The 26,889-nt window shown below is 39.9% G+C and overlaps 2 protein-coding genes and 1 pseudogene across 20 annotated transcripts in view; 2 read left to right on the forward strand and 1 right to left on the reverse strand.

The window, feature by feature from the left end:
- Nucleotides 1-5,064, forward strand: part of OSBPL6 (oxysterol binding protein like 6) — a 208,823-nt gene extending 203,759 nt beyond the window's left edge. For all 16 annotated transcript variants that reach the window (XM_082466680.1, XM_082466694.1, XM_082466691.1 and 13 more), the window contains 2 exons: nt 2-124; nt 1,304-5,064. In XM_082466680.1, coding sequence (XP_082322806.1) covers nt 2-124; nt 1,304-1,412 — 232 coding nt within the window. In that variant the 3' untranslated portion in view covers nt 1,413-5,064. The remainder of the gene's footprint in view (nt 1; nt 125-1,303) is intronic.
- A 5,539-nt stretch (nt 5,065-10,603) lies between these two features.
- Nucleotides 10,604-26,889, forward strand: part of PJVK (pejvakin) — a 54,446-nt gene continuing 38,160 nt past the window's right edge. The window contains exon 1 of one of the 3 annotated variants that reach the window (XM_082466796.1): nt 10,604-12,503. In XM_082466796.1, coding sequence (XP_082322922.1) covers nt 12,383-12,503 — 121 coding nt within the window. In that variant the 5' untranslated portion in view covers nt 10,604-12,382. Of the gene's footprint in view, nt 12,504-12,536; nt 13,438-26,889 lie in introns of those variants that run through there. The other 2 variants (XM_082466799.1, XM_082466792.1) reach the window with 2 other exon arrangements.
- Nucleotides 20,903-22,010, reverse strand: LOC309663213 (protein FAM136A pseudogene; annotated as a pseudogene). The gene has a single exon. The product of its transcript is annotated as a protein FAM136A pseudogene (transcript).

Here is a 26,889-nt window from a genome sequence, read left to right on the forward strand (position 1 = left end):
GATTTTTGGAAGAAGGAAGTTTAGAAGCTGCAGCAGCAGAGAAGCAAAGAGTAGAGGAACTCCAGAGATCTCGAAGACGATACATGGAAGAAAACAACCTTGAACATATACCAAAATTTTTTAAGTAAGTCAGTTTTTACGTTTTGCAAATGGTTGCCACAAGCAATGAAAAACTCCAGGTAAAAAGAAAATGAGGGATAGTTTTATGTCCAGGAAACTTCGAGGTGGAAAATTAAACTGATTTTCATCACTGGTTTTGGCAGTGAAAATACTGAATCAGATTTTGGTCTTGTGAAAAGTTTGTAACCATAAAAATAAATTTTCCTCGACATCTCTTTTCCTTTCATGGACAGCAATAGAGAGTGAGGGTCTTGCCCAGAAGGCTCTTTGTCCTCCAGCTACACCCTTTCGAATGGTAGAAACTTGTTCCCACTCCCTCACCCAGAGATAAGGTGGGACCCCACTGCGCACAAGGTCATCCTGGCTTCCTTAGTATTTAATTTTATTTCTATCACATGGAGCTTATATCCGTTCAGATTTGATCCTTCTGTGGTATGATCATGGGTGATTATTACAGGATTATTTGCAGGATACTTCACACAGACTAAGCTGTAGTTTCCAGATCCATCTGTTGCCCTTCATAGCCTGGACAAATCAGCTCAGAATACCCTCATACCCTTTCTAGTTGCCATCTCCTGGCTGCACTAGAGTAGAAATGCAGTCTTGCCCTTTAGATGTTGAAAGTGCCCTCATTGGGTGTGGACCCTGAGGAGGCTCTTACAGCTAATGAGGTTGCATGCGTTCCCCACAGGTGAAGCAGAGAAAATTCTTGTGGGTCTGGGGTCTGAATTTCTAGTTACAAGGTTTGTACATGCTTTGTTTGGGCCACTTCACTTTTTTTTTTTTTTTTTTTTTTGGCCACGCTGCATGGCATGTAGGATCTTAGTTTCCCCAACCAGGGATTGAACCTGCACCCTCTGCATCGGAAACATGGAGTCTTAATCACTGGACCACCAGGGAAGTCCCTGTTTGGGCCACTTCACTTTCTAGTCCTGCCTTGAGGTGATTTATTCCCGCCCTTAGCCCCTCTCCCCATGACCCTACCCACTTCCACTGCAAACATTTCACAACAAAAGTGAATTTATTTCTAGTCAAAATAGTCAAATCATCAATCAGCAGATAGGATGCTCACTGGCTTACCAAGTACTGCTTATATGTACACGTCTTATCTACAGGAGAGGGTCCAATTAGCAGGTCACCTGAATGAGATTTGTGTCTAATGTTGATTTTTATACTTTCACAGAAAAGTGATTGATGCCAATCAAAGAGAAGCCTGGGTTTCTAACGACACCTACTGGGAGCTGCGAAAGGACCCTGGGTTTAGCAAAGTAGACAGCCCTGTTCTTTGGTAAACTGGGAATATAGAGCTAGCCAACATAACACGCTCTGAATGAATAAATAACTATGCACAATTATGTTTCTTAGAGCTCCGCGTGGTTTCTGGGTCGACTGAAAACCGACCATTTGCTTTTCTATTCATCTTTATAATGGACTTTCAGAAGTGCATTAGACAAGGCCCCTAACCACTTTCAGATCCTTTCTGTTTTGCTGCAACCATATTCCTTAAAAAAGTCCACACCCTCCTCGAAAAGCAGAATAAAAGGAGCAGAATATAAAATCCAAGGTCTGAAGAGTCTAAAAAGAAAAACAAACTGTAACTGGTGCTTAAAGCTGATCCAGAGAGTTTAAAGCAACATGACATATGAACCACGCATTTGGTCCTTTTCTGGAAGCGCCATGCCCTCGTTGCAGGAGCTCCTGGGCCACAGCAGTCAGCTCAGATGTCGAGTGTGTCTGTTTGATGTGGTGTACTTGTGCTGGCCTTGTCAAAAAAGACGATGCTTTTTTGACATCGTGATGCTTCTCAGAACCTGTTCCATCTGTACGCCATTGTTCATGCCTTAAGAAATGCAAAGATGTACAATAAATCATTTTTTAAATGTGTGCTCCTAGGTTTATGTGAAGGACAGATCTTTTGAATCATGGCATGATTCACTTTCTGGGATCAGAAGAATTGTGAGACTAACTCAAATGGATTGAAAAAAGTAAACAACATGTGCTTTACTTTGATATATTGGTCACTGTATCATATGTCTGAAGGGCAAGAAGGAAAAGGTGTGCTAAGTAGATCTCTGTATTCAGTTGCTCGTCAGTTTCCTGTCCTGCGTACAGTTAATAAACCATCCCTCTTCCACCTAACCTCCCATTGTGCCCTATTATTTGGCAATATCCGTATTTGATTTGAACATTCGGCATCAGTGTTGAAACTTTGGAAGGAAATAACAAAAAGCATATGGAATTTGTCTGTGGGCTTAGGAGTACTGTAAACATAACTGATTTTGAGTGAAACACAGTGTAACCCACATCTATCCTGTGCCCAACCCATTGGCACTGTTGGAATTCCACTGGGAACAGAAGAGAGACCACTAGAAGCTTATTTGCAATGTTTAAATGAGTTCTATGCAAATTCATATTTCATATTCTCATCAAGCGTTTCTGTATGATACATGACCACATATTAAACACTTACCTTGCTATTGGCAGAGATATAAAACTTAAGCTAAGGAATTTATCCATCCCAACAAAAATGGGGGGAGGTGAGGGACAGAAATGTGTTTTGAGTACTTCAGGATTTGTTTTTTCCTCCACTAATATATAGAGGCTTTCGTAGTAACTTGCATCAGTATTCCTGAGTTTCTGCACATAGATAACTATTTAAATGCCTATATATTTTTTTAAAAATCTCTTTAGAGATTTTCCTAGAGAATTATAAAATCACGTATATTTTATTCTGTTATGTTTTTATTCTTAGACTCTTACCATCAGATTTTATGTGTTATTTTAAGCTCTGATAACAAGGTTACTAACATCTTACATTTTGTTATGAGGTGTTGATTTTAGTGTTGTTTCTCCCACTCAAAGCATTCCTAATAATGGCTATTCCACTATCAAACCAAGACTGCTGAGAGCATAAGGGAAAACTCTGAAGTCTCCACTAGGTGGAGCAAGTCTTAGTTATCCTGAAACTCATTCCTCCTTTTATCTGAGTCCATACGTTATATGTACAGCATGCACTGGTTTAGAATGAAATTTCATTGTCAAGCAAACTCCCTAATCCATCACTAGCTCTGAGCATGTAAGCAACACCCTCCCTCGGTGTCTCAATGTCTTTAATTCCTGTTTTAAGTCTTGGGTGCCTTCCCCCATAGTCGTAAAATTTCCCTTAGTATCAATTCTTTTTCTGCTCATTCGTCTTGACGTTCTTTGATCTGCATCCTGAGATACATGCCTTTAATTTTAATTAGAATGTAATTAGAATTTTGTTGACTTCCTCAGAGAAGTATGTTCTCCCATGATTGGTAAAACTTTAGATACTATTTACAGTGCTTCTTGTCTGTATTTACTAGCACTTCCCTGAAGCGTCTCCAGATTTTAGCCTAAAGATAAGGAAAGAATTCTGCAAATAAAGATACTACAAATAGGAAGATACTACAAGTAGGAAGGTAAGGCACCAGGTGACCGAGGATAATATCAATCAGGCAGCTGGAAGAGGACCCAGGAGGGAAGCAACTACTGTACCTCGCAGTGAGTTTTAGTTAAGAAAGAGAATAACTAGCAGAATGGACCTTTACTACCTAATAAGTTAAACATACAAATCAGGTAGGTGAATGTTGGTCAGAGCTAACCTGAAACTCTGACTAGGATTTCAAGATGAGAATGAGAAGAATGTCAAATTAATTAAAATCACCACATTCTTTATAATATCCCAGATTTATCATTTATTTTGAGATTCTGATATCCCGATTAGAATTCCAGTTCAAGTGAGCAATTCAAGTTTTAGGTAACGCTCCTATAATACCTGATTCACAAATCTCCCCATCAAACATTCATACCAATGTAATGGCCCCATCCCCCATTTCTTTCTCACTTTTTATTTATTTGATGGTTACAGAATTGTGACACTTATTCTGTTCGGGATTTTCATCTGCATAATTTGGGGGCTTTTGAGACTAGCTTAAACAGCAAAAGGATAGAATAGATATTAGGTCATTCTTGGTAAAACATGACTTATTTCTTAGAATTTTATATAAACCGTTTTATTTCAGGGGCACTTTTTTTTTCCCCTAAAGCAATCTAGGATAGAAGTGGACTTAATATATCTTTATACCTCCCCTGTGATTTACTGTAAGCTCCTTCATGTTTTTGAGCTGGTCATTAAGGAAAGCAGTAAGTGATGATGGTCCTATGGACGTGGCTAGGCAGAACAGATCGATGGCACACACCAGCATGCGTAGAGGCCGACCTGAAACTAATTACTTTGCTTCCATATGCTGCTACCCAGGGTTCAAATTCACTCTCAGATTTTACTGTTATTTTATTGGGTTGTTTAATTAAGTCATTATTTTTCATGGGTTACTTTAAATTCCAGGCAGTCATAAAAATAAACCTCATTTGAGATACCTTTTAATATTACATATCAATTATATGTGACATAAAAACTACCAAATGTATTTTGGTAAGAGAAACCAAGGAGTTTTTCATACAAGGGATGCCACGTTGTCGATTTTCTAAACCTTTTGCTGCTCTTCCTTATTCTGGCCCCAGGACTTTTAGCGATTCCACTAATCAATCATTACTTTAGGTCCTGCCCCCAAGGAGCACTGGAGGGCGGAGTTAAAGAGGAAACTGATCCGACTGTTTTGCTTAGTTCTGATTACAGCCTTGGCTGGAGAAGGGTTTATAATCATAATCGAATGTACATTTTGTTAGTACCTTGTGGATTATCCATTTTGTCTAATCTTGTTCTCTGTCATCCAGATAATGAAGTGTGGGAGCAGAGCTCCTCACACACCAGGGGTTGTAATAAATGTTTGCACTTGACTCGAGTTGGTATATTATGACTGTGGCAAAGTAAATAAAGTTTGTGTACAAAATATTTATTTCTATGGGACCCATTATGTTCAGGATATATAAAATGTATCTAATTAAACAATTATGAATCTATTTTGTGCTCTAGAAATATTCTTTTGGAGGAAAGATGGAAAAAGTGTCATTGGAGCTAGGATTAAAATGTTTGGGTTTTTCTTTTTTTCTCCAAAAAGCTTCCCAGGCATTTAGAAATAGTGCTTATCAAACTAGGATTAGATTCTCTAAGTTTTAATTGAATTTCTTTTGTGAAATTGATATATCTAAAATATATATCACATGAATCATTCTGTTAAACCTGACTTTAATACATAATTGTAAGAACATACATTTGTGACTGAATTGTTAAACCTTTGCTGCAGCCTTCGCTATTAGAGAAAATGGCAAATTGTTTAAGGAAGGACTAGCTTTAATTTTTCCAAAATGATATCTAAAGAAGAATGAATTTTTTAAAAATTGCTGTGCTGAGTCAGCATTCCCAACATCTTAAGCAAATGAGCCCCATGATTAAGGCAGCTTACAGGTGGCAGTATGCTGCTACTCAGGGTGCAAATTTACTCTCAGATTTTGCTTGTTTTTAATTGGCTTTTTAAAAAATTAAGTCATTATTTCTCATGGGTTACTTAAAATACCCCATAATTTCCAGCTTACAGGCCTGTCAGTCATATGCATACTTCAGTTTTCCAAAACAACTATCTTACTTGATTCATTTTCTCTTTCCCTCTGGTCCTGAAATAGTGAGGGGCAGGGATACACGTGTCTGTTCTTTTGCACTATGTCATTGAGTGTTTTTAAAAATATGCAACATTTATGCACAGTTGCAGGGTAGTATATCAATATTAGAACCACTGCATTTAGCTCTGTGGAACACTATTAAATGTTCGTGGATTAAAAATTACCCCATAATTATGTATTATTAGTTTCCTCGGTATCTCCAGATTGGTAGGAAAAAACATAAAAAAGGAATGCTTTTATTTTCTGCAAAAAAATTTTCTTCTATCATTTCTTCCTTCTAAATATAAATTAGGGCAATTTTGGAAAGAGGAATATCAAGTTTTCATAAAGCAAAGTATAATCCTATTTGGGTTCTACCTGTTTCTTCTTACTCTTAGTTAATGGGGTAGGCACAACTTAACACTGTTAAAGACAGAATAATGCTAAAACTATCACTTCTTTTATCCTAGGTAGCAACTCCCCACCCCCTTTAATTATCTTCATTCAGTTATTTCTTTAGGAAATAATGTGGCTGCTAGAAACTTTTTTTTTCAGTCATTTCAAGCTTATTTTAAAAGTTTTATTGAGGTGTCACTGACATACAATAAACTTTACATATCTGAACTGTACAATGTGATACATTTTGACATATGCATATACTCTTGACACCAGCACCACAATTACAATAGTGGACGTATCCATCATCACCAGTCGTTTCCTCTGCCCCTTTCTAATCCCTGTCTCCTCCCCCTCCCCATCCTTCACCCCGAGGCAATCATTGATCAGCTTTCATCACTTTTCAAAATCTGTGTATTTTCTTGTATTAATTGCATATGGAATTTTTCTAGAAGGCTGTATGCATGTGGTAGAAGTATGCCTCCAAACCCCTCCCATGCCCCTACCCCAGTATCCACCATCAAATAATAATATATTGCAAAAGAAAGAAGATCTCATTAAGTCCTAGGTTTGGTAACCCAGTAAAAACTTTAGATTTGAAATACCTAGAAAACAATGAACTATTTTTCACATCAAAATAGCCATGTAAGTTAATTAATTCATTTCCATCTTTTAGGGGTCCAAAATAATGGTAGCACTGAACTTGCCAGCAGTGCTGTGGAAGCCCTGGGAAGTGGTTTTCTCTTGTTTGTAATGAAAGAATGCCTGACAAAGCCGTGGGAGTCCAGAATGCCGGCTCTTGAAATAACGTCGTGTTGATGAGGAAGAGAAGGGAAGTAGCCTACGCTGAGTTACATATTGTTGGCCTCCCCAGCCCCACTTTTGGGTCACAAACATTTGAAACTTCCAGTACTCAGGAAGGCTGCTTTTCCGTCTCTTAAAATCTTCTCACTCCCCATCTGGAAATAAAGTTGCTAAACCTAATTTTGAAAAAGAAATGGAAATGAAGTGCCTGGAATCCAGTGAACTTCTTGCCATTGGCTACTGTGCAAGTTGAAAGCTTATTCTTTATATCCTGCCCCCCAAAGCACCTTCCCAGAGACTGTCAAATACAGCATGATTGACATTTAATGCGAATGAAGAGAAAAGGCAAGAATGAATAAAAGAGAAATGGAATCTGGGAAAGAAAAGTAGGTTCTCTACGTGGGGCGGGGATCATGCTCCTTGGGGGCGGGTGGATGGGTCGATCCCAGGGGGCCAAGTTATTATCTTGGATGTTGGTTTATGCGCAGATTCCTGAGCTTCCCTCGAAAGACTGAGTCCATACATCTAGGGTGTGGACCAAGACTCTGCGTTTTAACAAGCACCCTCAGTCCCCAGGGAACCGTGCGGCTGACGGGGGACCCTCCAATGAGGGTGCGCTGGCCTAACCTCCCACTCCCTCGCCCCTGTTTGTTGTTTTTCTCACAGTGACATTCAAGTAGTCGCCCAGAAAGTCTATTTCAAGAACTGGAAACTGCCTAGAGCTCAGTAACTTGTGACTCACTCTGCCATTTGTGGCTTCTCCTCACTTTTGTGACTTCTGTCCCTTTGCCAGGGCTGTCATATGAAGGTGAAGAGTGGGGAGGGCAGAACTCTGAAACCTACAAGATGAGATTGTGTTAATCCAGAGCCCTACAAGTGTGTTCTGGAGGCATCTAACCAGCCCACGCAACCAGAATTTACTCTTCAAAGCCAAGGGTCAACCTCCCCTGCCCCACCTTCCACTCCCATTTACACCTGGTCTATGTCTCCAAGGGGAGTTTTGTTTTGTTTTGTTTTTAATTTTCTTTGGCGGTGCTGCATGGCATGTGGGATTTTAGTTCCCTGACCAGGGATCGAACCCATGCCCCCTACAGTGGAAGCTCAGAGCCCTAACCACTGGACCACCAAGGAATGCCCTATTTATTTATTTTTTTAATTTTATTGAAGTATAGTTGATTTACAATGTTGTGTTTAACTTCTGCTGTACAACAAAGTGACTCAGTTATACATATATATTCTTTTTTCATATTCTTTTCCATTACGGTTTATCACAGGATACTGAATATAGTTCCCTGTGCTCTACAGTAGGACCTTGTTGTTTATCCATCCTATACATAATAGTTTGCATCTGCTAACCCCACACTCCCAATCCTTCCCTCCCCCACCCCCCTTCCTAAGAAGAGGATTTTTTTAATTGGCTAATGGGGCCTGGCAGGTGGAAGCCACAGGGAAATTCTGTGGCAAAACATGCTTTGATCACCTGACTGATATTTTTATAATGAGGTCTAGCCGCAAATTATTTTATCCAGATCAGCTTCTTCCCTGAAAATAATATATTTTAAACTTTTTATTGGAAAAAACTTCACTGTGAAATTACTGTGCTTATAATTGAGGGTATAAAGGCATTAGTCATGTACTGTTCATTTGCATATGGTCATTTTGAGATACAAAAATTAATTTTTATCATATATTAGTGATAGAATTTGAAGCAACTTTCTACAGAAAAATAGCTTGTAGTTAAATTTCCTAATGAAAGAGTAATTATCCACTGAAAAAAATTGTCGATTCTGTGCCACCTCAAAATAAGAGTTGTACTCTTCAATGGATGTTGTATACTAGAATGTTACATTTGTAAGAGCACAGAAAACAGCAAATTTTAAATATATCAAGAGGCTTGTTTTTTGTGAATAGTATGTTCTACTGACCTTTCCACGGAAGTAGTAAATATTTTTACCTCCAGCGAGACTTCAAGTAGCATGTAAAGAAGATTGAGTGCTTATTCTGACTACATTTCCAGCTCTTTTTTCATGTAATAACAATGTAGAAACTGTTTTCAAATCAAACACCAAAACACAGGACTTTTCTCTGAATTTTGAACATATTTATATTAAAAGACTCAGAAAGCTGGTTTCAGTTTTCTATTTGTTTCTAGATTATAGGAGTAAAGCTGTAGTTCATGAGGACTGCAGGAAACCCAATATCGCACAGATCAGGGTTTTCCATGGCTGGTCTCTGGGGAAAGCCCCTAGGGGTTAGCTTTCACTCATCCAAGTTCTCCCTTCAGAAAGAGAGTTTCATAGGGGATATTTTCTTTCACAAGTGAAAGCACTTCCAATAAAGTAGTAATAGTGTATCCTGGTCTTTGTATGCTTTGTAAATAGAGGATTTATCAGTCTTGAGCTCCAAGTCTCTAATTTCTTATGAAGAAGTGTAGGAAGAAATAATTGCAGAGGCAGTATCAAAGAAAGCAATATACCAAAAGTTTGGGTCACTAGAATCCCCAAATCAGTTTCTCCTAAAACAAATATTGACAGTCGACCTATTTTAATCCTGCTGGAATATGTTAAACACATAAGCCCTGGTGCCTTTTCACAGCCTGGTCCACTCTGGTGAATTTATAGGGTGGTGCACAGCCTCTCCCGATACTGTCCAATCACGGAGATGATCTTCTCATATCCCCTCCAGGAAATGTGTTCCTAGTATTATTCTGAGAAGCTTTGATGTGAGTGGCAGGAGTGCACCAAGAAATACTTCTGTCTTGTGTCCTTTTCTGAAAAGTATATACAATAGAACTTCTTAGCTTAGATGGACAGAGGGATGGAGGGAGAGAGGGAGAGACAGACTGAGAAAATGATAAGAACTCAAGATGTCAAAGAAATGCCCTGCTCCTTGCTGTATGTAATAAAGCAACTGGAAAGCAGATTGAAAATAAGAAGCAAAGGGACACAGTAGATGAAACTTTTATTTGCATAGTCTGTGATTATATAATCACGGCTACCATAAGTCAGTTCCCTAGTCCAATTACAAAGTCATGTCATAGAATTAACCTCTTATGAGTGCCCATAGCCCCAGTTACATTACACTATTGCTGGCTTGTAGGTAGTAATTTCTTGGTTTAGTTTTAGCTTCCTGGGTACAAAATTTGGACAGCACACTGGGATAAATACAACTGAGTTTGTGATAGCTCATCTGCTCAGAGGGAAAGCCGTCAGAGAGTGAGGGTTGAATGTTGGCGGCCAATTGTTGGCCTGACTCAGAACTGCGGAGGCCTCTCTGGCCACCGCTTGGCCGGGGGTAGCTGTGCAGTGTCAACAGCTGCATGCCTGAGGCGGCTGCTTCCTTTCTGTGTAGGCTCAGCTAGCAGGGCTGTTCTTTCCTTTAAACAATGGGTTTGATGGGCTTCCTAAATTTGGGGGGGAAAAAGTGAAAATTACAAAAATAAATTCCTACCAGGAAGCACTCCAGTCTGAAACAAGGTCATCCAAGTGCCAAGTACTTGAGGATAAAAACCAGTGATCAAGCTCAGCATTTCCTAATTACTCCTGAAATTGTCCGTGGTTTTTAAGTTTACCAAAAGTTTACTTCCCAGGTGCTAACAACTCAGTATTTTAAACCACCCTTCAAACTTGGGTCATTATCTATAGAATTCTAGGAACACAAATATGAGAATGAGAATTTTTCTTTCAAAAAAATTTAAACCACTTTACATCCAACCTTTCTTCCCAAAGTCTCTCCCCACTAAAGGCTCAATTCTCCACTGCATCTCTCAGAATTTTCTATAGGCTATCACAATACTTTTTGGTTGTTTTTTTTTTTTTTAAGGTAGAGGGAAGGATTTTTTATTTTTTTATTTATTTATTTTTGGCTGTGTTGGGTCTTCGTTTCTGTGCGAGGGCTTTCTCTAGTTGTGGCAAGCGGGGGCCACTCTTCATCGCAGCGCGCGGGCCTCTCATTATCGCGGCCTCTCTTGTTGAGGAGCACAGGCTCCAGACGCGCAGGCTCAGTAGCTGTGGCTCACGGGCCTAGTTGCTCCGCGGCATGTGGGATCCTCCCAGACCAGGGCTCAAACCCGTGTCCCCTGCATTGGCAGGCAGACTCCCAACCACTGCGCCACCAGGGAAGCCAGGTTGTTATTTTTTTAAGCTTCTTGCCTTTCTTAATATTGTCTTTTCAATCCTCTATTAATAAATCTTCCTCTAGTCTTTTTTCCCCCATGTAGAATAAAGTACATTTATATTTATGTAATTAATATACTCTCTTCAAAATGTACTAGTCATTTTGTGAGGTCTCCATGGTTAATTCTCTAAAGTATTCCAAAGGCACTTATCCTTGATGTACAGAGTAAAGGAAAATGACAGAAGAAGCTTCTTCATTAATCCTGCTACAATTCTGGGCAAATGATGTTCAAACTGAGATAGGCTTGGACCTGGGACCTGGGACCCTTTACTGGAGTGCCTCCACCTGGACAAATGTCTCCTGCAGCAACAGAATACAAAGAAACTATAAGGGACTAAAAATAACTGCCTGCATGCACAGTTGGGGCAAATTATGAACAAAGAGATACAAAAAGGCCAAACACCAACTGCCACTTCTGAGGAGCCAGGAACAAAAGCCGGGTACTGCGAATGATCCCTGCTCACAGCACCACCAAGGGGGTAGGCAGACTACCTAAGCCACCTCTCTGGACCAGCCCACCTATCTGTCCCCACCCTCATCCCATTAAGGAACCAGGTGGACCCCCTTCAGGGAGCAAGCAAGGGCACCTGTTCCTTGATTTCACTCCTTCATGCTACAGCACAAGTCCCAATAAAGCCTTGACTGAATTCCTTGTCTGGCCTCTTATCAATTTCTATTGATTAATAAGTCCCAGGACCCTTGTCATTAACAAAACCAAGACTGGGTCTCTGTGATGCTTTTAAATACCATCACTTGTGTCACCAATGTAGGTGTGCACCAGCCTTTAGATTTTGTACATTTACTTCTAAGAGGTACCTGCATATGCAGGCACCTACCTAGGCGGCCACACAGGAGGATGGCATTCCCAGCGTGGCTTCTTCCATCAGTAATGTTCAGATTCATGGTATCAGCCCCAAGAGGTCAGCTATTTTCTAAATTCCTCACAATTTTGCCAAACATAGTTCACGATACCTAGTGAAACATTCCAAACTTTTTTATTTTGTTCAGTGAAAAAGATGTTTTTCCACAGTCTAGCTGAATTGGTGAAAGTGCCTAAAGCTAGTCTTATGTGAGAAGCTGTACGATCAGGCCTCTCAAGATGGCTGTACTCTTGCTCTCAGTCCGTCCCCTGCTCCACCAATGTCTGCTTCACCTACACCCAACTCACCTGACTGACCTTCCTTCACACTTGCCCCAGGCCCCAGCTAGTGATTGTTCTAATCTTTAGATCAGAGTCTCTACACCTGGAGAGCTTATCAAAGGCGTGGTGAGGGGCAGGCGCCTCTGCTAGTTTCCCTGGTAACCGATGAGCCAAGCTGACGTCAATTCCGCCTATAACAGGCAACCTCCCCCCACCCTCTGGGAGCAAAGATGGCAGCTACCTGCGCCCACGGTGGCGGGTCCCTCGGGGACGTCGCTTGAGGCAGGTAAGCAACCCCCCCACCCCACCCCAACCCCCGTCCACTAAACCACTGATGTCTCTGTCGCTGACTCCAGCTCTCCCTTCTGTCTTGAGTCTGGACAAGTACAGGGCTTGCAGGCCTGTGAGGTGCAGCTCAACAGAAGCCCTGAGGTTATTGATTTAGATGCTTTATCTTTCATTTGTTAGCATCTGGGACAAATCCTGACAACAAATCCATGCAGGTATATTATGCGCGCTTCAAATTTGACAAATTCTGGAAAAGCCTGCCTATCCCCAAAGTGCCGTCTCACATTGTACTGCCTTCTCAGTAGATTTGGGGAACCAAAAAGAAATTTTCCTTTTTTCTAGTCAATGGGGGAAATTTGCAAAACTGCTATCTCATGGATGACATTAGTGCTTTTAGATACATCCTAGACTCCACTTCTATAAAGTACAATTATACTCAAAACCTAGGCCTGTAACCTGTATTAGTTTCTTACTGGTGCTTTAACAAGTTACCACAGACTTAATGGCTTAATACAACAGATATTTATTCTTTACTATACTGGAGGCCAGAAGTCCAAAATGAGTCTTTACAAAGCTAAAATCAAGATGTTGACGGGGCCGATTGCTTTTGCAAGCTCCAGGGGAGAATCTGTTCCTTGTCTCTTCCAGCTTCTGGTGGCTGTCTGCATTCTTTGGCTTGTGGCCACATCTCTCTAATCTCTGCTTCTGTAGTCAAATTTCCCTCCTTTCTTTTATTAGAACGCTGTGATCGCATTTAAGGCCCACCCACATAATCCAGGATAATCTCCTCAACTCAAGATCCTTGATGTAATTATCCGCAAAGTCCCTTTTGCCATTTAAAGTAACATTCACAGATTCTGAGGAATAGGACAAGGACATCTTCGGGGGCCATTATTCAGCCTACCGCAGTGGTATTCACAAAGCAGGAGGAGGTGAGTTGCACAGTGCAAAAGTGGGGGAAGTTTAAATGCTGTCGTTAAATAACATGGGATTGAATATTTAGCCAGTTGCTAGAGCTGAGACATCTAAGATGATTCTCTTACGAATCTGTCATCTTTACCTAAAACAGCGCTTGGCATATTGTACATATGCATGAAAGATTTATTGAATGAATAAATGAATACAGCTCCACTTGGAGCTTGCAGACAGAAGAAAATGAAAGTATCTGAAGAAAATAACTGAATTTTTTCATTACATTAAAATCATACAAGCAAGTCTGTTTTGAAACTTTTTTTAATAAAGGCTTCCGTGAAAATGATTAATTCAGTTAAATGGGAAAATACAACAGGTAACAACTGGAGGGGAAATCAGTTGCTTCCATTCCTCTCAGACTCATCCAGTAAGGCACATACCTCTAAAGACAGAGAAAGCGGGAACATAGAAAACCACATAGATGGCCTGCCTCTAGCTTCTTCTTTAGGTTTTTCCATCACACTGTACTGCATCTGGTCACTATTATAATGATGAGTGACTAAAGGTATCATTTAAATTTAGACTCATGTTAGTGCAATGACCTGGATGACTTCAGCAATTTCAGGTGGCCCTAAAATGATCTGACTTTGGAACAACAAAATCCTATCTCAGCTAAACCCTGGTTTAAAGCAGTATGAAAACCAGAATCCTCTAACATACTTAACTTGAAAGGAGAAGAATATTTGTTTTCAATGGAAAAGTCCAGTTGTTTGTCAATCATAAAATCCTTCTCTCAGCCCTCCTCTCTAAACAAACTCACCTATTCTCATTGGCACGTGAACTTGTTGCCTAAATAAGCCAATTGAGATTTAAAAAAAAAATAGTACCTTCTTATCAATTTCATCCTTGGGGAGCAGGAGGAAAATGTCACAATAAACCACAAAAGAGCCTGTATGAATCTGAAATAAAGCTCTTATTTAAGAGTGAGAATATAGAGATGTTATGGGAACTCCCTGGGAGCAACTACATGCCTGTACACCTGGCTGACGACATTCTTACACAAATCGGAATTGACAGGGAATATGTCTTCTGTGCTGAGGCCAGAGCTGGGAATGGTTAGTGCTGAGTGAGTGGCATCTGTTGTCTACCACCAGGAGTAGAAATCTGAACACTTCTGCCAGTACAAGTGGGTTCTGTTTTGATGACCTGTTAGTGAAACAAAAATACTGATGTTTAAAGATAGTGGGTTTTTATTTTTCTGTTACATGTTTTCCCTTGGCAAAAATCCAAACAAGGCGAGAGACTTCAAAAAGCATTTCTAAATGATAACAGAGAATGTAAATCTGTACTTTTTGAGACTTCAAAAAGCATTTCTAAACGATAACAGAGAATGTAAATCTGTATTTTTTGTCATCCACACTACCTTTACCACCTGTATATTACTGCTCATAGCCATTGTATTAATGCATTTCTCTGTGAGGGCTCTTTATTCCAAGTGGTTGTCTTTCCTTGATGAGTCGTTAAAGCATGAAATAGGAATTTTCTTGGCGTGTTACATAACGAGACAGATTCTTCAGGTTCTGCTGTGACCACTTATCAATGTTTAGAGAAATTAGTAGGTACCATTCAATACCAGGAAGAAAATTTTACTATTAGGTGAAAAATCATTCATAGAATTCAAAGGTTGATAGAAAAGGATTTGTATAGCAGTAACCAGGACTAAAAGTTAAGTACTGAATTTCTGTTTCTCAGTAAAGTTGATGAAGAATATGTAACTTGCATAAAATGTTATCAACATTTACCATCCACCATTGGTAATTTCATCCACCATGACATCAGTGACCACACTGTGGAAATGGTTGAAGACCATCTACATGAGCACAAAGGCTATTTATTCAGAGCTTGCTATATAGCAGGGGAGCCACCATCACCTGCCTTTGGCAGAAACCCAAAGGCAGATAGGAGGGTAGGAAAGTTCTATATTGAAACAATTTTTTCAGATATGCTTGGATTGGAAACTGTTGACATGGGGAAGATGGAGACATGCTAACTAGAAGCAGTATATCTTACACCTTTAGCTTGGGAAGTGTATTTGGCTTTCTTTGGTTGGTCCTGAGTTGGAAATCGAGGCAAAATGAGGAAGCTGGCAGCCATTGACTGAGTCCTGGCAGTTCTGGGCTGATTGCTGCAGAGGTTGTGGGCGAGAGTTCTGTTGTCATATATGGTATGGCCATTGTCTGTTTGTCCATTCAATCTCTTAACATGAAAACCAGAATATGAAAAAAAAAAAAGCCAGAAGATTCAAATCTGCTGAAAAGGCATCAGCATGCACTTGAAAAGTTAGTTGTTATTTAAGAACGTCATGCCTGAAGACAATGATTTAACACACGCAGCAGCAAAAGGTGCATTTTCACATCACAATGTGAAGCATAATCTTCATTCAGGTCACGTGTATCTACTTCTAAATTACTTTTGCTCATATTGAGTCCAACTTTCTTACGTGTACACTAACATGTAGCAATAGCTGTTAGCGTGTTGGCTCCATTAGCAAAAGAATTTTGTATATAATTAAAATGTCAATTTTTAAAAATTGAAGTATAGTTGATTTACAATGTTTCAGGTATACGGCAAAGTGAATCAGTTATACATCTATCTGCGCATCTATCCTTTTTCAGATTCTTTTCCATTATAGGTTATTACAAGATATTGAATATAGTTCCTTGTGCTATACAGTAGGTCCTTGTTGTTTATTTTTTATATAGTAGTTTGTATATGTTAATCTCAAACTCCTAATTTATCTCTCCCCCGCCCCTTTCCTCTTTGGTAACCATAAGTTTGTTTTCTATGTCTGTGAGTCTATTTCTGTTTTGTAAATAAGTTCATTTGTATCATATTTTAGATTCCACATATAAGTGATATCATATGGTATTTGTCTTTCTACTTACTTGATTTAGTATGATAATCTCTAGGTCCATCCATGTTGACGCAAATGGCATTATTTCATTCTTTTTTATGGATGAGTAATATTCCATTGTGTGTGTGTGTGTGTGTATCACATCTTCTTTATCCATTCATTTGTTGATGGACACTTAGGTTGTTCCATGCCTTGGTTATTGTAAATAGTGCAAAATAATGACAACTTCATACCAGTGTCATAAGACGCTTCACATAGAAAATCAATTGAAATAATTTCAAAAGTAGTTCAATTTTTCATCCAACTCGTGTAATTGAAGAAAAGCATTTAGGAGTTAATTATGTCAAAAGTGAAATATCTGACCCCATTTTTGTGAATGATACTATAAATTCAGTTTAAAAATTCAACTTTCCTATGAAAATGAAAATATTGGTGGGTACAGTATTGTGATTAAAAACAAAGTTCTCAATAAATTACAAAACCTCCAGAGTAGAAATATACAAAGAATTGGCTATAGTACAAAACTAGTTCATAATTGTGTTCAAACAAGCTGAGAAATCTTACTAATAAAACAGTTATCAAATTTAACAAATGTTATATGGAATCTAAAAAAAAAAAAATGGTTCTGAAGAACCTAGGGTCAGGACAGGAATAAAGATGCAGACGTAGAGAATGGACTTGAGGACATGGGGAGGGGGAAGGGTAAGCTGGGACGAAGTGAGAGAGTGGCATGGACATATATACACTACCAAATGTAAAATAGATACCTAGTGGGAAGCAGCCGTATAGCACAGGGAGATCAGCTCGGTGCTTCATGACCACCTAGAGGGGTGGGATAGGGAAGGTGGGAGGGAGACGCAAGAGGGAGGAGATATGGGGATATATGTATACATATAGCTGATTCACTTTGTTATAAAGCAGAAACTAACACACCATTGTAAAGCAATTATACTCCAATAAAGATGTTAAAAAAAAAATTTAACACATATTTATATATACCCAGTTAAAGTACCTGAATTACAAAATTGTAACACAACTGATGTTGAATAAAAAATTCAGTTTTCCAATGGTTATATTCTACTTTTACTATACATCATCATTTGAATTTTAATATTTTTGAGTAGTACTTTGAAGTACTACTTTGTAAATCATTCTAGGTATCTTGCAATGGTATCAAACATTTTTATAACAAGTTTTCTAAATTTTGGTTTCACTTTGCTCAAAATCAATTGGAAATTGTTAATCTAAATATTCAATGAGTAGAGTGCCAAAAACTTCAGCTTTTGAAGTTTTTAGTGAATTGCAATTATTGAAAAGAAAACTTCCAAACAGGAAGACACTGAATTTTATCCCTTCAAGCACAAGGAAGGAACTGAACAAATTGAATGCTGAGAGCTCAAACAATGTAGATGTAACTTTTAAATTCTCTAACTGAGCTTTGGAGCATCTGGACTTGTAAGAAGAGCCTTTACATTTTTTATCTGAATGGAATGAACAAGAACAACCAATGGTTTTGCAGCATTTAAATCTGGCAAAATTTTCTAAAGAATTATAGAGACCATTTATTGGACACATTTTGTCTTATAAATCCTTTTTGTTGCTTAAGGCACTAGGATCGATAACAAAGGGACAGTACCTGTGAAAATATTTGTGCTGAAATTTTACACATTTCACAACAAAAACAGTGTTAGATTTTAGAATATCCTCCATTTAGAATTTGCCCCAAATTACCAAGTACCTTAGCACTTGCAGAGAAAGTAGTTTCTCAGTTGAAAATATTATGGTCTATGAGGAAGAAGCAATTGAAGATGTCAACAATCTAAATGTACTTATTGTAAACTGCAACTTCAAAGAATATTGTAGGCAATTTTAAGAAAAAAGAATGAAAAATATTAAGGCCATACTAAAAAGTATACACATCAGAAAATGTCTCTCAGTGTGTCCAAATTTCCTTTTTATAAGGAAACCAGCCAGATTGGATTAGATTTCACTTTTAACTTACCTCTTAAATGGAATTATCTTCAAATACAGTCATATTCCGATATTCTGGGGGTTAGGACTTTAACATTTGAATTTAAGGGGGACACAATTTAGCACCTAACAATACCCAAAGTAATTGAAATTAGGGTCTCAAAGATATTTGTACACCCATGTTCATAGCAATATTATTCACAATAGCCAAAAGGTGGAAGCAACGCAAGTGCCCATCAGCAGATTAATAGATAAACAAAATGGAGTATGTACGTACAATGGAATATTATTCAGCCTTAAAAAGGAAATAAATTCTGATATGTGGTACAGCATGGATGAACCTTGGGAACATTATGCTAAGTGAATTAAAATAGTCACAAAAAGACAAATACTGTCTGATTCTACTTACATAAGTCATCTATACAATTTATAGAAACAGAAAGTACAAGGTTGGTTCCCAGAGGCTGTGGGGAGGGAGGAATGGGGAGTTAGTGTTTTGTTTGTTTGTTTTGTTTTGTTTTTAACATCTTTATTGGAGTATAATTGCTTTACAATGGTGTGTTAGTTTCTGCTTTATAACAAAGTGAATCAGCTATACATATACATATACCCCCATATCTCCTCCCTCTTGCGTCTCCCTCCCACCCTCCCTATCCCACCCCTCTAGGTGGTCACAAAGCACCGAGCTGATCTCCCTGTGCTATGCAGCTGCTTCCCACTAGCTATCTATGGAGTTAGTGTTTAATGGGTACAGAATTTCAGTTTTGCAAGGTGAAAAGAGTTCTGGAGATTGGTTGCACAACAATGTGAATGTACTTAACACTACTGAACTGTATACCTAAAAATGGTTAAGATCGTAAATTTTATGTTGTGTATACTTTAAATTTAAAAATTAGATGTATACACATGTTGAACCATTGTTAATTTCCTTGTTCTGATAATGTACTATATTTATGTAAGATGTAACCATTTAGGGACACTGAGTGAAAGGTACAGGGGACCTCTCTGTACTATCTTTGCAATTTCCTGTGAATCTATAATTACTTCAAAGCAAAAGGTTTCTTAAAATTATATTCTTGTGTTTAAGAAAAGGTAAGGAAGTTAGAGACTGTCAATTCAATCTCTTGGGCTAGGATAACAGAACTTCATGGAGACAGAGATTAAAACGTTTAACCACAGCCTACCCATGGGAGTAACTTTGATCAGAAAGAAGCTTACATGCTGGGACCCAGCAGGACCAAGTAACCCATATAATGACTATTACAAGTTATTAGCCATCAAGGAAAGCTGAATTAACAAGCTTTCTCTTTGGCATCCGTGCTTTGGTAATGATGGCTTCCTATTGAGCAAAGTTCCAAACAATATTCCCTTGCCTGTCAAATGCCTAATTTGCCCAACCGTAAACCATAAAACATAGCTCAGATTCTCTCCATGCATATCACCCAGTATCACGCTGTGAGGCATAACTGGTAGTATTGCCTCTGGCCAAGGCCAAATTGCATCAGCAGGCTTTTCCCTCCTGATTCAGACATAAGATTTACATTTCCCTTGGGAAAAAGTTAGTCTCCTCACCCTCAAATGGAATCTAAAAACATCTAAAAGTTATGGCTGCAGTGTGTCTCAACTACCAACTCTCTTTTTTTCCTTTAAAAAAAAATTTTTAAAAAAAAAAATCCCCTACCCATATCTTGCCCTTCCCCCCTTCCCTCTACCCACTGGTAACCACTAGTTTGTTCTCTATATCTGTGAGTCTGCTTCTTTTTTGTTATATTCACTAGTTTTTTGTATTTTTTAGATTATACATGTAAGTGATATCATACAGTATTTGTCTTTCTCTGTCTGACTTATTTCACTTAGCATAATGCCCTCCAATGTTCTCATTGACATTTTGTTAAATGTTTTTTGTTTTGCTTTTTTTGGAAGAAAAATTGTCTTATTTATTTTTAAAACCAAACCACTAGGAAAATATATCAGTCTTGAAGCAGCAAACAGACAGGCTATATTATCAAGTAATAAGTTGGTAAAAACACAAGGTCCTTAATAAAACAATAAGGCGCCAGAACTGGGGCAAGAACAACGCATGTCGCAAAAGTGGTGTTTGGTAACGTAGGGCTGTCCCATGTTTTGCTCTAAAGGAGTCACAGCTTGCCCCTAAGTTGCTGACTTTTTCTCCTTTGACCTTTGTGTTGCCAAGGGATTGTTTCAACAGAGCTCTGTTATTACAGGGGGCAAAGTAAGCAATACTGGGTTTAGGCTTTCTTTCTACTTTGTTTTATGAAAACCAGATTTTTCCAAAGCCAGTAGTACTTCCTAACTCTTAATTAAGCAGCTAACAATTCCTCTTTTGCTGTTCATTCCTGACTATAGTAGCATATAGCACAATTGAAATCCCCTTTCCCTTCAAGGGTGAGTGTCACTGCAAAATTGTCTTGTCACTCGGCTGACTCTGCTGCAGACAGCCTCAGGGCTCATCGTGGCTGCCAGTTAGAGGGAAGGTTTGCGTCCCCTACCAGTATGATAGCGCGTCCTATATTTTTGCGGGGTCTCCAGGCTGAAAGATGTCATGTGTGAGAATTTTAAGAAATGTGCATCCACATTTTGATGGCAGAAATGAATATCCGCAAGGACCCTTTCAAAGTTTTTATCCAAACTACCTCTCCCAGCTCTACCTCTTAAAAGTAACTTCATGCCCTTGTATATAAAACAAAACCAAGCAAAACAAATCCCCAGAAGCCCCCTTTCCCCTTCTAAATTAGTGACCTCATGGATTTTGTTTTATTTCTAGTTTGCGGAAAATGTTGTAGTGATCCTTCTGGTAAACAGGAGATTGGCAACAAATAGAAACACCTCTCCTCACATTCCACCAGCTCATAAGCAGGTCAGGTGAACCTGCCAGCCTGCTGGTATCTGTGTACTAAGAGAATCTGGTACCTTGGAGGGCTCTGGTTTGGTACAAGGGAGACTCTCCCTGTTGCCAGGAAAAGCACTTGAAATTCAGGCTCATGAAATTCACATGAAATTCAGGCTCACAAAAACTCTCCTGTGCTATCTCTGACCCAAATTTTAGCACCAGGTTTTTTCACTTTCTAGGATTCAAACACAAAGGAACCAGTGTCCAGAGGCAAGTGACATAGGCCTTAAACTTGCTGCCATCCTTAATTTCCTCATTCATAAACTTTCCTTAGAAAACCCAAATCCCCATTCCTCTTTTTAAATACATTCTTGCCTTCAGCCCCGATGGCCAATAGCAGACATCTATTTCCCAATGGATGAGAGAGACTCCTTCATCTTCTTGGTCATGGCTGGGATGAGGTTCATGTGGCCATCCACACACTTGGTCACGCAACTCTCCAGCTGCCGCTTCACCTGAAGCTCTTTACTCCCCGCATCTGCTGAATCTTTGGCTTTGTCGTTGCAATGCATAGTGCACCGGGCCAGGCGGTCCTGGAACTTCTCCAGCTCGCTGGTCACCAGGGCCTGGGCTTGAGCCAGAGGTGCATGGCAGCGCTCAATGCACTGGCGCACTTGCTGCATGGTGGCCTGGCTGTCCTCACGACAGCCGGCGCCGCGCCGGAACATGAGGCCCTGCATCTTCCGATGTTCTCTCTCTCCAGCCTCTTCACCATAGAGTCCACCGCCTCCCGCACCCGGAGCTGCTGCAGCTCCGCCGTGGCGACCCCCACGCTGCTACCTGCCGCACCGGCGCCCACGTGGACTCCCCTTGTTAAATGTTTTGAGTTTGTTTTTTTTTTTTGCCTTCTTTTGTTCTCTTTTTTTAAATAAACAAATTGTTTATTTAATAAATAAGTAAATAATACATAAGGTTTCAGGCTTCAAAGAGTTGATAAATGTTATGGACTGTCACAAGATGGGCAGTTTGAAAATGGTGATATTTAGACCGGTAAGTCTACTGGTTTGTCCGGTGGAATATGTTTTTTCTGATCTGGTTAATCAGTATTGTGCCGTCTTGTTTGGGAGGGTTTTATGTGATATTATTGCTACCCAGTGCATCGTGGTCCATTTCTGTTAAGACCACCACCAACATGCCTGACACAAGTGAAGAAAGTTGCATGAATTAAATTCTATGACTTAATTCTGAGCCAAATTCTACGCCTTGAATCCTGAATCAAAGTCTAGAACTTTAAGAGACTTGGATTTATTAGAAGGGTGTGGTGAGAAAAGGACTTCCTGCCTTTTTTTTTAAACCTTTCTTCTTTTGTTCTCTTCTCTTGTGATTTGATGACTATCTTAATGTTAAGTTTGGATTAATTTTTCTTTTTTGTGTGTATATCTAGGACAGATTTTTGGTTTCTGGTTACCGTGAGGTTTTTATATAGCAATCTGTATATACATGATTGTTTTAAGTTGCTGATCTCTTAATTTCAAATGTATTTTTAAACTCTGCATTTGTACTCTCCTCCCCTCTTGATTACTGTTTTTTTATATTGTATTTTACATCTAATTGTTTTGTGTATCCCTTAACTGCTTATTGTGGATATAGGTGATTTTACTACTTTTAACTTTCCTACTAGCTTTGTGTGTGGATGGTTTCCTGTCTTTACTGGTGAGCTCACCTCTACTGGTGAGTTTTTCGCTTTGTAATTTTCTTGTTTCTAGTTGTGGCCTTTTCTTTTTCACCTAGAGAAATTCCTTTAACATTTGTTGTAAAACTGGTTTGGTGGTGCTAAACTCTTTTAGCTTTTGCGTGTCTGTAAAGCTTTTGATTTCTCCATCAAATCTGAATGAGAGCCCTGCTGGGTAAAGTATTCTTGTTGTAGGTTTTTCCCTTTTATCACTTTAACTATATCGTGCCACTCCCTTCTGGCCTGAAGATTTTCTGCTGAAAAATCAGCTGATAGCCTGTGGGTGTTCCCTTGTATGTTATTTGTTGCTTTTCCCTCACTGCTTTTAATATTCTCTCTTTATCTTTAATTTTTGTAATTTTATTTACAGTGTGTCTTGGTGTGTTCCGCATTGGGTACAGAGGTACAGTCCCATACTGTATGGGACTCTGGACTTCGGTGACTCTTTTCTTTCCCAGGTTAGGGAAGTTTTCAGCTATTATGTTTTCAAATATGTTCTCAGAACATTTCACTCTCTCTTCATCTTCTGGGGCCCCAATAATGCAAATATTAGTGCACTTGATGTTGTCCCAGAGGTCTCTCAAACTGTCCTCATTTCTTTTCATTCTTTTTTCTGTTCAGCGGCAGTGGTTTCCACTACTCTGTCTTCCAGCTCACTGATCCGTTCCTCTGTATCATTTAGAGTACTGTTGATTCCTTCTAGTGTTTTTTTCATTTCAGTTATTGTATTCTTCGTCTCTGTTTGGTTGTGCTTTATATATCCTAACTCTTTGTTAAAAGCTTGTAACTTCTTGCTCTGTGCATCCATTCTTCTCCCGAGTTCTTTCATCACCTTTACTCTGAACTCTTTCTCTGGTAGATTGCCTATCGCCACTTCGCTTAGTTCTTTTTCTGGGGTTTTATGTTGTTTCTTCATCTTGAACATGTTCCTCTGTTGCCTCAGTTTTTCTAAATTGCTATTTGTATTTTTATGTATGTGGTAGGTTAGTTATGTTTCTTGACCTTGGAGAAGTGGCCCTCTGTAGGAGACGTCCTATGCGTCCCAGCAGTGCTCTCCCCTCTCATCACCCAGGCTCTAGGGATTCCCCCTAAGAGGGCTGCATGGGTCCTTCTGTTGTAGCGGGCTGACTATATGGGTGGTCTGGTAGGTTTGGTTGGCCCCTAACCCTGTTGATTGTCAGGCCCTGCCTTGTGCAGATGCTGCTTGTTAGGGGGGCCTTGTCATGAGGCAGCTGGCTGTGGAATCCTAGGGGGCCCTGGGGCTAGTGCTGGCTCACTGGTGGGCAGAGTCAGGGTCCAGAACACTCCAGAGCTGTTGCCCCCCCCCCATTGGCAGGTGAAGCCAGGTCCTGGGGTTAGTGCTGGACACTGGCACTCAGAGCCGGGTCCTAGAGCTGGCTTCAGCACCCAAGGATCCCATAGCTGCTGTCAGATTGCTGGTGGGGAGGTGTTGGTTCCTCCCACCAACACCTCGTTGGTCGAGTATGAGGTCCAGGGTGTCCTGAAGCTTGTATTGGCCTGCTAGTGGTCAGGGCCAGGGCCCAGCTGGTCCCAAGTAGGATCTGGCCTACTGTGGGCAGGCCGAGTCCACAGGCTGTGGGATTGTAGTCTTCTTGGGTCTGGTGTCTGCCCCCTGGTGGTTGAGGCTGGTCTAGAGGTTAGTGTAGGCTTCCTGGAGGGCAGGGCTGGTGCCTGTCCACTGGTGGGTGGAGCTGGGTCTTGGCCCTCTTGTGGGCAGGGCCGTGTCTAGGGGCATGTCTAGAGGCACCTACAGCCTGTTGGGTGAGGCCAGGTCTTGGCGCTAATGAGCTAGAGGGAGGATCTGAAGATGGCGGCCACCAGCATCAGTGTTACACAGTAGAATGTGTAACACAGCCAAATATGTCTGCTGCCAGTGTCTGTGTCCCCCAGGGTGAGCCACAGCCACCCTCATCCCCTCACTCCCACCCCCCACGGCTACCCCTCCAATCCCCCAGCCCCACCCCAGCCCACCTCTCTGGGAGACTCTCCAAGACCAGCAGGTAGGTCTGGCCCAGGCTCCTAGCAAATTACTGCTTTGCCCTGGATCTGTGAGATCTTGTGTGCACCCCTTAAGAGGGAAGTCTCTCTCTCCCCCAGTCCTATGGGGCTCCCAAAATTAAGCCCCACTGGCCTTCAAAGCCAAATGCTCTGGGGGCTCATCTTCCTGGTGCAGGATCCCTGGGCTGGGGAGCCTGACATGGGGCTCAGAACTCTCACTCCTATGGGAGAACCTCTGTACTATAATTATTCTCCACTTTGTGGGTTGCCCAGGGGTATGGGACTTGATTATATCATGAGTCCACCTCTCCTAACCAACTTGTTTTGGTTCCTTCTTTATTGTCTTTAGTTGTAGAAGATCTTTCCTCTTTTAAGGACACCTGTGTTTACATTGGGCCCATCTGGATAATCCGGGATATTGTCCTATTTTATTTTTTTTTAATTATTTTAAAAATTTATTTATTTTTTATTTATTTTTGGCTGCGTTGGGTCTTCGTTGCTGCGCACGGGCTTTCTCTAGTTGTGGCGAGAGGGGGCTACTCTTCGTTGCGGTGCGCGGGCTACTCATTGCAGTGGCTTCTCTTGTTGCGGAGCACGGGCTCTCGGCACGTGGGCTTCAGTAGTCGCAGCACGTGGGCTCAGTAGTTGTGGCTTGCAGGCTCAGTAGTTGTGGCACATGGGCTTAGTTGCTCCACGGCATGTGGGATCTTCCCGGACCAGGGCTTGAACCTGTGTCCCCTGCATTGGGAGGCAGATTCTTAACCACTGCATCACCAGGGAAGCCCTATTGTCCTATTTTAAAGTCAGATGATTAACAACCTTAATTCCCCTTTGCCATGTAACCTAACATATTCACAGGGTCAGGCCTGTGCACATCTTTGAGGGGCCATTATTCTACCTACCACGGACAAGTTTAAAGATTGTTGAATAAATTCATGCTAGACAGAAAAGTGGGCCTTAGGAATTCACGTTTTCATTCTGCCAGTATTTATTGAGTGCTTACAAATTATGAGGAACTGTTCCAGGTGCTGCCATTAAAATAGAAAGCAAGGTGGACTGGTCTTTGTCTTCACTGAGTTCACAGTATAGTGTCCATATAGTTATAATACATTTTTTAAAAACTCCTGTTAAAATGAAACAGTATAGCAACATAATTAACTTTTACTGAAAATCTTTAGCCCCACTGGATTCATAAGAGAAATTGTCTATAACTGTCTTTTCTTATACTGTCCTTATCTGGTTCAATTTCAAGGTTATATAATAGTAGTTGCTACAAAATAGTAGTTGAATCGTTTTCATTCCATCTATTTTTTGGAACAATTCATACAAAAGAGGAATCATTTGTTCTTTGAAACTTTGATTCAACTCATCTCTAAGATTGTTCAGGCCTGAGCTTTTTAATTTTTTTGGAGGTTTTCATATCCAGTTCAATTACTTTAATGGTTAGTAGTCTATTCAGATTCTGGGGTTACATGGGTTACACGTTGTTAACGTGTCAGTTTCATCTAGGTGTTGAAAGTTATTGCTGCACAGTTGCTCATATTGGTTTACCTTTTCTTAAAATTTTCTGTCTGTAATTATTTTCCACTTTTTATTACACATTTTGTTTCTTTGCCTCTTCTCTCTCTAGAATGGTTTGTTTGTTTTTCTCTTAACAAATTCTGCCAGAGGTCTGTGTAGTAGGATTGTCTGTGGTTTCACTAATAATCCCCAATATTTTTGCTCTTTTTATTGATTTTTTTTTGTTTGCCCTTATGTCTCTCCTTGTTCTCTTTGCTCTATTTGTTAGCCTTTTGTAATCTCTGATTTCTGAGATTATTCTTCTTGTGTTTTTATTCAAATATACTTAGAGTTATATTTCTCTTTAGGTACTGCTTGTTGTGTTGCAAAAATTTTCACATGTGGTTTCATGTCATTCAGCACTAAATATTTGGGGATTTTGCTTATAATTTTGTCTTTAACCCAAATATTACATTGTTTATCTT

Source organism: Balaenoptera physalus (assembly GCF_965194825.1).
Source record: "Balaenoptera physalus genome assembly, chromosome: 6".
NCBI classification, from domain to species: domain Eukaryota; kingdom Metazoa; phylum Chordata; class Mammalia; order Artiodactyla; family Balaenopteridae; genus Balaenoptera; species Balaenoptera physalus.